The sequence below is a fragment of the Haemorhous mexicanus genome, chromosome 14, assembly GCF_027477595.1.
Source record: "Haemorhous mexicanus isolate bHaeMex1 chromosome 14, bHaeMex1.pri, whole genome shotgun sequence".
Lineage (NCBI taxonomy): Eukaryota > Metazoa > Chordata > Aves > Passeriformes > Fringillidae > Haemorhous > Haemorhous mexicanus.
In genome coordinates, this window is record NC_082354.1 from 9,320,164 (window position 1) to 9,332,707 (window position 12,544).

General features: G+C 41.1%; 1 protein-coding gene across 1 annotated transcript; it reads right to left on the reverse strand.

The window, feature by feature from the left end:
- Window positions 1–216: 216 nt before the first annotated feature.
- Window positions 217–8,073, reverse strand: NXT2 (nuclear transport factor 2 like export factor 2). The gene is made up of 4 exons (XM_059859408.1): window positions 7,967–8,073; window positions 5,835–5,921; window positions 4,543–4,687; window positions 217–3,641 (listed from the first exon to the last, which is right to left on the reverse strand). Exons 1-4 carry the CDS (start codon window positions 8,042–8,044, stop codon window positions 3,463–3,465), a joined length of 489 nt encoding a protein of 162 aa, XP_059715391.1. The 5' UTR covers window positions 8,045–8,073; the 3' UTR covers window positions 217–3,462.
- Between the last annotated feature and the right edge of the window lie 4,471 nt (window positions 8,074–12,544).

The window sequence follows — 12,544 nt, forward strand, 5'->3', positions numbered from 1 at the left end:
TTGTACTTTTAATGTCATAAGAACAAGCTATGAAAATTTCTAGTAATAATAATAATAATAATAAAAGAAAAAAAAAAGGTAGAGTAACCGGTTGGTTTGGGGTTTTTTTGGTAGGTTATTTTTTTCTTGTTTGTTTTTTTGTTTGGTTGTTTTCTTCAGTTTTGAAAATTAATCTTACAAGAGGTCTCAAACAATTTCAAAAACTTACAAAATATATTCAAGTGTGGAAAATTATTTTACTGATAAAACAGCATTTCTTTATAATGTGCTTTTCTCCAGACAGGTTAAGGAAGCACAGGCATATCAGAGCAAACCATTCATACCATCAGTACAAATCCCTTTTCTCCAACATAGGCATTTTAAATCAATTGAACTGTACTATGCCAAACGGACAAAGCAACAGAAAGCAGTGACTGCTATAGACAACACAGGGAACACACACAAAAGAGAAGATCTCTCAAGTCTTCAGTTGCTACAATTTCATAGTGGAAGTGCTTAGCTCTTCAGCTGGCTTTGTTTCACTGACTGGTTGTGCAGGAGTAATTTGGTCTCAAACAAAAAATGGAAGCATTAACTCCAGTTCAGTGTTTGGAGCACAAACATATTCATTTTATAGATGCCCACTGTAAATTTTGGGTATTGCAGTAGAGTCAGCAATGGTCACACCAAACCAGCTGGATTTGTACAGAATTAAATGAAAGCATTTTTGTGTTTTCTGCTAATTTAAGCACAGAATATTAACAAGCAGCACAGAGCTAGCAACAAAGAGATTTTTTTTGTTTGTGCCATTAGTTACTCCATTGTAAAACCACCACTTGACTCTAATAGCTACACTCTCACTTGGATTAATAAATAAAAATATTTTGCAAACCAGCATTTTCAGTTATAAAGAGCAAGAGCTAATTATAGTAGTACTGAATCACCCAAGTGACCTCACTGAAGATGATGGACATAGGCAGGAGTAACTGGCACCTCTCCCTGGCCTGAAGCAATTGTGTTTCAATGAGTTTCTCTACAAAACCCCTGGGTATGCACACCAAATCCTACTCTCCTACTCCATCTACAGATCTTACTAAGTAGGAGTTTTAACTGGGTTTGTCCAGCTAGGCCAGTTAGTTACCTTCCTCAGTCATGTTCCAGGCAGTGGTGGGGTTTTTTGTTTGATCAGTTTTTTCAAAATTAATTGCAAAAGTCAGATTTAAAAGCAGCTTGCATTTAAATAGCATGAAAATAACTGAGAATAACCTCTGATTGATTGATACATTGCCTCATATATTTTGAATCTCCCAGTCTGCCTAGAAAAAGCTTAAAAATTATTATACAAATTCAAACTTGGATAAAAAATATCCAATAAGTATTTATTCACTGCACAAGCTTATCAGGTACTGATAAGTGTGTGTTCTGGTGACCGCCTTCAAAGTCCAACAAGCCAATGCCATAGCTGCACCCATTGCTGCATTTTAAAAGGCAAAACCTGTTTTGTGTATGCAAAGCAGATCTGTAACACCACTTACACAATCAAGAGCAAGTTAAACAGCCAGAAGAATACACCACACCAGTGTCACAGCTCAACAATGCTGTACCAGTTACAGGCATGCTTAGGTTATGTTTTCTTTTCAATCTTCTAGAGGAAATACAAATGTATGAACATCACATATTCTCTTAAGAACAAACAGTAATTAAATAGAATGATCCTTTCTTCACTACATACAGAAATAACAATGTATTTACAATATTTACAGTTTTCAAAAATTCTGTTCTTGCACTATTCTGCAGGAATTCAAATTCTTCAGCCTGAAAAATAGGTACACAATAGTTCTGATCATAAACAGCCTCTGAACAGAGACAGGTTACTAATTCTAACTTACTGGTGTACAGACTAGAGGGCCTGAAAAGGAAATAAAGCCACTCATTTCAGCTAAACATCCCATTGTTTGTGGGATTACATGGCAAACTACAGATGCTTTATGTTTTACCCAAGTGAGATATTGCTCATTTTCACAGTTTTCTCCATTTAGTCACTGAACAAGTGAGCTGCAGCTGTAACTGCTTTCAGACTGCTGTTGTCATTGAAACATAGGTTATGATGAGAGTTACAAGCTGCCCTCCTGTACTTTCAGTTACAAGCAAGGGCATGCTCAGGGATACAGCTACAGCTATACAGCTACATTTTGGGTTTGTTTTTTTGTTTTACTCAGCTTAAAACAGAAACACACCAGTTTAAAACAAAGCTGCTGATACTCAGATTTGCTCTTAAATTCCAAAGGTGAACTCTCTCAACTTACAGTCTTGAAAAGTGTTTCAAAGCAGCAGTCCAGCTGCTTCAGCAGCTGGACTGCTGAAACACTTTTGCTTTAAACTACAAATTTAAAGCAAAACACACAAAACCTCCAGAGAATCAATAATTAAAGGCAATTTTTAAAAAGAACATGAAAAAATACAGTAAAAATCTGCATGAGAGGAAGATAGTGTTAGTGGTGCAGAGCTGCTGTTCTCAATTGAAAATAATGCAAGCACCTGTTCTGAGTAACAGTACTGATGAGAAAAATTGAAGGCTTCACAGTAATGCACACTTTCAGTGCCACTTTTTAACTACAATGTTTCTTGAAAAGACAGAAAGGATTCAAAACTTGCAGACTTAATATGAGAAAAATAATCCAAACCTCATAGCAACAGAATGCAGAACTAAAGCCAACAGAAATAATGTATGTGACCTCTTTCTAGGCCATGGTAAGACTTCAAAAGAAAAAGAATCAGTTTGAAGTCCTTCACATGCGTGTGAAGAGTTATTGGCACAGGAGCTCCGAATCATTCAGCATGCCCTACATATGAATCCATGGAATTAACAACCAAAGTCTGGGAAGCTCAGACTGAAAGGAAACCCAAAGATATATGGTCCTTTGGCATCAGAGAAGGTAAACATTACCTTTCCAATGGATTGAGAGACTACAAACTTAGGAGCTGTATTTGCTCCTTTCACTATCACTAGAAACCATAGCAATCCTTCCCAGCCTCTCACAACTGGGAGTAGAGAGCTTTCAAAATTACATCTTCGTGCCACAAGCATCTTCTTCAAAAGAGAGAAGATGACACTGTAAAAACAGATCTTTTCAAGTTGAAAAAAATCACGTTTGGTCAGAATTGTATACGAATAGGATTCTGTGTTCAAACAGAATGGTTTGAGCACTCAGCAGTGGCAGCACAGCTGCACGTAAGGCATTTTAGGAATGATTCGAATACAGCTCACTGCCTTCAGCACTTGACTAAATTCAACTAACACGAGCAACCTCTCACATTTTATTACTACAGCTGTGGTCACTGGAATCAACCCCGAAACATCTGCAGACCGTCCGTAACATCAGATGCAACACAAAGAGCGCGTGCATTCCCTGCGTGGGAACAGCTGCCTGCACAGTGGATTGGTGGTGCCAAAGGAGAGGTCACTGCCCGTGCCAGGCCCTGCTAACTGGCCCAGTCCTGGAAGCGGAAGCAGTCCCCGGCGATCTTCCACACGGTGTTGGTGGGGGTGGCCTGTGCCGTCAGCAGGAAGTTCTGATTGAAGTAGCGCTGCTTATCCCCATCAAATTTGACAGTCCCACTTGTCACCACGAGGACTGTTGTCTGGCCTTGAGTAGCTTGCTCTTCACAAGGAGGTATGAAATGATGAAGAAAACAACTCAAACAAAGACTAGCAGGTAAAGAGGCAGGAAATGCACACAGAAGCTTGGTTCAACTGTGGTTACACTGCGCCAGGCTAACAGCTGGGTACAGGCAGGGAAGTGCAGCTCTGGTGCAGCGTTTCTACACAGACAGCGGTGCGTTCACCAACACGGCTTGGCAATGGCTTTGCCACTTTCATCTCCTGCTCTTCATTTTAGAGCACTGACAAACACCTCCATTTGTGCTTAGAGTGAGCTCTCATTACTTGAGATATACACACATAGAGATATTTAGCAACTTGCATATACTTTCCCCCCTCCCCGTTATTAGAAATTGTATCTTTTTCACAGCAGAGCAAAGCAAGTGTGTTTGACCACAGGCTTTTCCCTTACTTATATTCCCAAAAATGTCCATTAGAAGCAATTTATTAACTTCTCAATTATGTAAGCCTTTCTTTAGAAGTTGTTAATCAGAAATCTAAAGAACTTAGCACCTATTCTAGATGTAAAGAAATGAAAGTACATACAGGTTAATAATGATTTGTTCCACATGATACTGCAGGTCAGTACAAGAGGCCACCATAGGGGTCTCCCAAGCACAACATAACCTGGTAAGCCAGACTTTTTCCATGCATGACAATAGATCACATTTGAATATGATCTAAACAAAAAAAGTCCTTAAAATATTTTCCCAGACATGAAAAAAAGTGTATAATTGCTGCATCTCTTGATTTGGGCTTTATTTAAGCCCAACTTGACATTTCAAGCCTTGGTATTTTCTCTAAGCTTATTCCAAAGGAATTATTAAGCCCTATAATAATTGCTCACTTTCAATAGTTAAAAAGAATGAAAAATAACTAAGTAAATTATAATACAACCTTACCGTGAACAGGCTGGCAGTCCAACACATTAACCTGGAATTCACTTGATGGCAACATTTCAAAAAATTTATTTAGTTCTTCTTGCCCAGACACTGCATTTCCATTCCAAACTAATGTTGCTTTGTCCAAATACAGTCTGGTTAAAGCCTGAGTGATTATGAAAATACACATTTAGGAAAAATATGTAAACATATAATGGAAAACATACAAAACTTACACTGTGAATTACTGATTTCTTCTGTTAGTTGGACAGATAAAATGCCTTCCTGAAACAATAGCTCCTTTTAACAACCAGTGCTCCTGACCAACAATTAAAACTAACACATTTTCCTTCATGAGCGGCACAGTGACTCATATCTCAAATATTGATAACAACCCTTTAACAAAGGTAATGACAGAACTGAAGTGGTTGCTAACAAAAGGACCGTGCTACCTTTCCACAATAAGTTTATCACTGATTTCCATTTTTTTTTCCTTCTGAGAGGGAAGGTGTCCACACAAAACAGTTTAGGTCAGGAAATTATAATTTCAGGTTAAAAAAAAAAAAAAGTGAACAAGACCAGTAACAGGTGAAACTTGAAAAGCACAGCAGCATACCACAACTCTCCAAATGTTTCATAAGCTGTCACAGCTGAGTAACTGCCCAACTGTCCTCCAAGGTGCTGACACACCCCTGTCCAACCTATTAATATGTGAAGTGACTGTGAAGTAACATGGGACTGCTGGTACTTTCACATATTGAATTGCAACTACAGTACATTTAAAATTCCAAAGACTGGTCTCCAAGGCTCTCTTTTGGTGAACACATTTGTGACATGGTACCACATCAGTGTGCTCCAGGAAGACTTGCAGAGCCAAACACAGCTGCACTGCTTCAACTTCAGGCACTCAGAAAAACCCCAGAACCAAAAGTGGTAACTGCTAATGAAAGAGTTTTGGGGGGAAAAAAGCTAAACCCTGACCTCAAGGGAAAATAAAGCAAGTTCTGCTGCCCTGTACTGACCAAATCCTGCACCTGCAGGACACAGCTGCACACCAAATGAACAAGGGTCATGAGAAGTCTAAGGCACTTCTGAACAGCCCCTTTGATAGCAAGAATGCACAGAAGCACAAAATCCTCTGCACAGAAGCACAAAATCCTCTGCAGGGAGCCTGAGGAAAGCTGCCCCCAGCTCTGCCTCGGCCAATGCAGCACATGGTCACCAATGCTCAGGTGCTTTCTGTGTAAAGACAGTCAGAAATACAAACAAAGAGTGCCAGGACAGTTTTAACTATTGTCAAAACAGCTACATACCCTTCTTCTCTTGTCCATCGTCTCATAGTAAATGTTGACAAACTCATCTGCAGCTCTACAAGCTTGATCCACATAGGTTTTGAAATCCTGGAGGGAAGAAATCATATCAAATTTCTTTAGTTATGCAATCCAATCATTGACTCAATTTCTCCTGCAAGTCAGTTGACTGGTCTTTTCCATCCTCACCAAAAGATGACATCAAGTAATGTTGAAATTTATTCTAAGCTCCTTTTCTACTTGCAGAAGTACCAGCTGTTAGGCAGGTGACAGTTTCAGCATTAGTTTTGAATGCTGATATATTTATTGTATATAAATTGCAAATATTTACATTGGAAAATGGGTTACAGCTGGCTGCAGGTAGTGTGGCCACACAATTATTCAAGGAAAACAGTTGTTGCTGTAATGGCTGTTCTGAAATAAAGTTAAAGAACAAGATTTATTCAGGTACTTCTGAGAATTAGCAAGAACCCCATCAGACTGCCATCCTGGTCCCATTTTTAACATACATTTTTTAACATATATAGAAACATAAAGTATAGTAAGAGAAAGAACACCAACATCTGGATGTATTCCTTCTAGTATGGATCAGTGCTGTATCCACAGGTCAAACCCAAACACTTCTCCTCACCCCTTACTGCTTTCCTCACACGTCTCTACTCTCTACTATTCATCCCCAGGTAACAGCCTTTGTTGTCCCACCACTGCACTATGATCTCAATGGGTTATTGGATCAGTTTGTTCATCTGTTTGGCCCTCAGTCTCTTACAGACCCTGAACTGGGACATCCTGGAAAGCAGATCCTGAATTTCCTGTCCATACATCCATAAATCTGCATTTGATTCTCTTATCAATTGTTGAAATTCTATTATTTATCACTGTCCTAATTCACTATTATACTCTCAGTATCTGCAACTTTATCAGTGCTGAACAATTTTACTGTTTGTATTTTCTTGGCTGCTTTCATTGAATATTCTCCAGAACCACCAGGAATTTCTCCAGTATTAACACAAGAAATATTCATAATCAGAGAAACTCCAATCTGAAAAGAAACCAAGGCCTATCAAATAATCTCTGTTTATCCAACAAAGCCAAGCATGTTTCTGTGCACTATCTTTTCTCTCCCCCTGCATGGACACAAACTGCTCTTCACCTCCCTACCTCGCCCAGCAGCTCCCAAACTCACAGGCCACTGCCAATCCCAGGCAGTGCCCAGAGAGCCTCTGGAGACAGGAGTGTTAGAGGTGTCCCCGGGAGCAGTGACAGCACGGCCTGGGAGCCCTCAGCAGCTCCCCCGGCACAGCAGCCCTGCCCAGCCTGCCCCAAACACTCCCCTGCAGCTCCCCACACACACGGTGGCTCTGAGAGGGCACTGCAGGGGTGCCAGAGTCTGGAACCAGCTCTTGGGGTGCCTGCAGAGAAGTCTAACAGGAAATCAGCTCTGTCGATTTTGCAAAGTTTTTACAGCCATAACCAACAAAGTTTTGAACTCTGTGAACAATTTAGGCTGGAATAAACTTCGGGAGGTCATCTGGTCCTAGTCCCTTTTCAAAGCAGAGCTGACCCCAAAGGCTGATCCACTTTCCAGGCTACATCTGACAGCTGAGTCCTCTGTCCTGTCTCCTGCCACGTTTGGACATCTCCGAGCACGGAGACGGTCACACTTCCTTCGGGTCCCAACATCCAACCACCTCATCCAGAAACCCTCCTTCCAAGCTTTTAACAGGAAAGCCATAATTGAAAAAAACAAAAAACCAACCAGCCCCAAAATCAACTTCTCCAAGACTCTGGCGGCAACTCCAAGCAGGTTTCCAACTCACCCGGCCGCTACCGACGGCCTCCCCGAGCTCCTCTCTGCCCTAAGGCCCCTGTAGGAGGAGGCTGAGGCCGCCGCACACGGGCCCCGCGCTGCCCCGGGACCCTCGGGAGGCCGGGAGCGGCCCCTGCCCGCAGCCCGTGCTGAGGCGCTGCCGCCCTGCCCGTTCCGTGTCTCACGGAGCCGGGACACTCTCGGCGGCCTCCCCGCGCTCCCACCCCCGCCCTCTCGCACGCTGCACCCTCCCGAGGCTCACACCCCGCGTTTCCCCGGCCCCAGGCTGCGGTTCCCGGCGGTTCCCGGCCCGGCCCGGACTCACCACGGACGCGGCCATGGGGCGGCGAGGCGGGAGGGCGCCGGAAGTGCTCTGCTCCGCCGCTTCCGGCCGCGCGTCCATTGCCGAAAGCGTTCCGCCGCGGGGCCCTGCGGAGCGTTCCGCCGAGCAAGCAGGCCCGGCTGCGGGCGGGCTTTCCCTCCACCATCGACATTCCCGAGCTTTCACATGGCCAGGAGAGCTGGCACCGGGGAAATGAATCGAAATTGTAATCACCATTAAATAGCGAATAGTGTTATGTATTTCTCTGTTTGTGTGGAGTAATTCTTAGGAATGACTGCTTTAGAACTTCAAATTTACTCAAAACATCTAAAAATATCTTACTGAAGTAAGGATGTATCAAGATTTCAGAAATACGTTCAGTCATGTGGGTTAGGCCATATTTTCTTCTGTTTACAGCCATTGATTAAAATAAAGTAACATTCATAACAAAGCACCAAATAATTTCAGAATCACGGACAAACTGCTTAGATTTTATTGTCAATTATTTGATACTGGGCAAGGAATGACCACGGAATGAAAATGGAATTCAATCTCCAGTAAGGTGAAGAGGTCACATTTTCCCACAGAACCCTCATGTGACAATCATGCACCCATGCAAAAATGAAGACAGGCTGCATCTCACCCAGGCCACTTGTCAAATGAACCTTGCTCTGTGTCACAGCAAACTCTGACATTTCTGGCTTGAGCTCAGTAATGAACTGTCTCCTGAATCAAGGGAAGCAACTGACACTGGCCAAATCCAGACAGACTGTGATTAGTGGGATTCTTGTGAAACTGGATCATGACTCAGTGTTTGAGGGTTTTGCCTGAGCAAGAACTCAATGAAAACTCAGAGATTTGATCTGTTGATTTTAATGAGAACTGGGAGTAGGTCTAAGATGTTTGACTTACAGAATGGATAAAAATTAATGCTAAGGCTGGATTTGGGATTTACTAAACTACAGCGGACTTAAGAAAGCCTATTTTGGACAGTTCCCAGCATAAAAGGTGGACCTGGGCAGAACCTGTGCTTGTTACAGTCCCATGGGGATTCTCAACTGTGACCACTCCACCTCAAATTTCTGCCATACCAGAACTGGAGGAATGCAATGACTCTTATGCTGATAAATGCCTCCCTTGTTTTTTAAAGAAAAATAGGACTTGCTATGTATTGAAGTGGGAATTGTATCCAATGGCACATGCTGAGATAAGTACAAATAACTGTTCCATTTTACTCCATTCAAAGCAATCCCAAGTGGAGATAAATGTTCAGAACAGGTCAGTTCAAAGTGTCACCACATTTGCTTGTTAAAGAAATTTTAAAATCCTCTTCATTTCATTAGGTAAAGATGCATTATTTGACCTCTTGAGAAAATCTGACCATGTGTATGTAAAACATATGGCCAGGTAAACATATTTGTGGTTTTTTTTCCTCCAATAACTTTCCCCTTCCAAAAAAGAGACATCCTTTGAGACTAGGCAAATTTAAAGTAAATTTTCATTATTTTTCTTTTCTTAGATGAATAATTATGGAATCAGCTACAGATGGTGCACTAACTTCTGCACATGCTAGATTTAACAGAACTTCTGTGCAGAGCTCACTCACATGAGAGAGGCCTGCAGGGCTGGAACTGGAGTTTCTGTGCTCTCTGAAACTGTCAGCTCAGGTCAGCTTTTAGCATATTCTGAGCTCAGTTTGGGCTGAGCTCAGGCCTGAATGCTGGGCCCTGGCAGGTAGCCCACAACAGTTAAAACTGGTTTGTGAGAGCTCTTAACATCAATCAAATGCTAAGTGATATTTCTCCAGGTCAAATGTACCAGTGACCTTTTAAGGAATCATTTTCCAGTTAAGAACAATTTACTTCCAGCTGGAAGTAAAGAGTTTTGTAATTTGCTTTCCTTTACAAATGGGAGAGTTAGGAGAATCCTGTATGATTATTGAGTAGGTGCTTGCAGATGTTTTACTTCTATTCCTGAATACACCAAACTATTCAGCCTTGTCTGAGCCCCTGCCCTGTGGTTCTGTGCTCCGCTGATCTGGCACAGCTGCTCTGCAGCAGGGAAAGCAACACACCTTTCTTTTGGACTGTTCCTGCTCTCTGCTATTACAGTGGTACCCAATGTTCCCTAAAACATCAGTAATCCAATAGCCAACTGTTAAAAAAATGGCAAAATCCCACTAACTCTAGTGGAAGCCAGACCTGGCCTTTGGTTTGTTTACTTTGGCTAAATAGGGAATAAACCAAGTTTCTTCAAAATGTACCTTTAGCCTCCACATCAGTTCCAGAGCCCCAGTTTTCAAGCTCCAGTTTTAGGAAATGTCTTGGCCAAATGTCAAACAATTCCATCAGCTCTTTGAAGGCAAATATTAGACAGAGATTGCATCTGAAATAATTACCCAAGCACCATTCAATTAACCTACTTGGCTAAAAGGTGATGCACAAATCAATAGTTTGCAACAGAGGCATGTGTTTCAGATCAAACTAATCAATAAGCATCAGAGTAATTTCAAATTACAGACAAATACAGACAAAGTTAAAATTCAAGCACTTTAGATACCAAAAGTATTGCAACTTAAAAGAGCTCTTTTAGGCAGGATATTCCCCAGGTACAATTTCAATATATCACTGCTTTTATTGAACTATTGCTTTTATTGAACGATTTATATTGCTTTATTTGAATTATTTATATTGCTTTTATTGAACTATTTTGTCTCTTTTCTAAAATAAAAACAATTACTGTCATTTTGGGAGAACTCACAAAACAGGTGCAAGTTCCCCAGTTGGTCCTTGGCCAGCTGATAACTGAGACTGTGCATTGGATTTCCCCTAAACACAGCAATTGGAATAGACCTGACTATTGGGAATTTTTCTGTTTGCTTTTCATGACCACTTTTCTCCTCCTTTACCTTCTAACCTTGTACATGTGTAATGAGATGGAACAACAGCGGACCCAGCTCAGAGCCCAGAGGATAAATTTTAGCATCAGAGGGCTTGCTATTTTCTACCTACCATAAGAAAAGTTTCTTGTTCACAAGCCTTTTAGCAGGAAGAGCTGTCAGGGAATGAAAAGGAGCTGTACAAAATGAGCTGATTCTCATCTCTCTTTTGCTTTATACTATAAAAATACGTCAAATCAAATTTACTGAAGAAAGTCATAGCACTCCCAATGGATTGTCTTGGTTCCATGGAATCATTGGCACATTTCTGGCCTGTGGCTGTAATAAACACATTGCTCTCTGGCAGCATTAATAACTCACTTTCTACGATTTGTGGGCAGAAGAAACCTTTTCCAGACAGATAATTCCAATATGTTACATACACGTTTCTTAGCATGTTTCTTTGCATATGAAGGCAACTCCCACTCTGTGCTTCCTTTGAGGTTGTCAGAGTAGATGTGGGATAGCCATGGGGATCCCAGAGCTCCACATGTCCCCAAAGGTTGCCTGCAGTGACAAAACAGTGAGTCTGCCATTTTTGCTAGTGAAGACTTGCATGGAGGGCACCACCTACTCTTCTTTTTCCTGGATATTCTCAGCCCTCAGCTAGATCAAAAGTAAAATATAAGATCTGATTGTGAACACTCTCATTTCTCCAATCATTTTAAGGACTATCCATTAAAATAGTGATGTTTGGTCCTAAAGATGAAAAGAAAGGCTGAAGAGCAAGTCCAGACACAAGTTTCCTTTTAACCTTTACTCTTTTACAGGTTCTATTCATTTACAGAGACCCAAAGCTAGGTCAGTGTCTAATCTCATGTGCAACAGCCTAATCTATTTTTCTTTGACAAGTTACAGCCTTTGGAATGGATTGTTTGTAATGCTCCTGCAGCATTTGTACTGCATTTACCAAATACTCAGTAGGATGAACTCCCATTCCCACTGCAGTTATTAATAACAAACTCTGCATTGCTGCAGTGTAAGTCCTGACACACCAAAGAACACTAAATGTGATTATTAACTCCCATGATTGCACTAGTCTGCCAAGGAGGAATTTATTTAAAAACCACAGTAGTAAGTAGTGGGGGAGCACAAGCTTTGAGTCATTTACAAGGATCTTTTTGATTTTATCACCAAACAGACAAGTAAGGTAAATAATCAGAAAAAAACAAGCCCTATGACAGTTTAAAAACTGTTTTTCTGCATTCCTTCAGAGTTTACATCAAAGCAAGAAAAGGATTTATCATCTTCAATAATACTATTTCTTCATGTTACTTTGCTCTAGTGAAGAGGTTTAAGCATATGAAGATTCTTTTCAGAAAGAAGACCAAACATGAGAGATTTCCTAGATGACCTTTGGATTTTATATTTCAAGATTATTTTGTAGGGATAATGAGAGATATTATTTCCTTTTAGGCTCTAAAACAGATCAGGTAAGAGGAGAACTCAGGGTACTGGTAAAAGGCTGCAGAATCTCACACATTTAAATCTTCAGCCAAATCTATCTAACTTATTTAGGGACATAGGTGGCATTTATATGGATCCTTGTTCTGTTCTCAGAAAGTAGACAATGTCCTCTGAAAGGTTCAGGCATTGTTTCAGATATTGGGCACAGTGTTGTAAGCAGGAAAATTAGGATACAG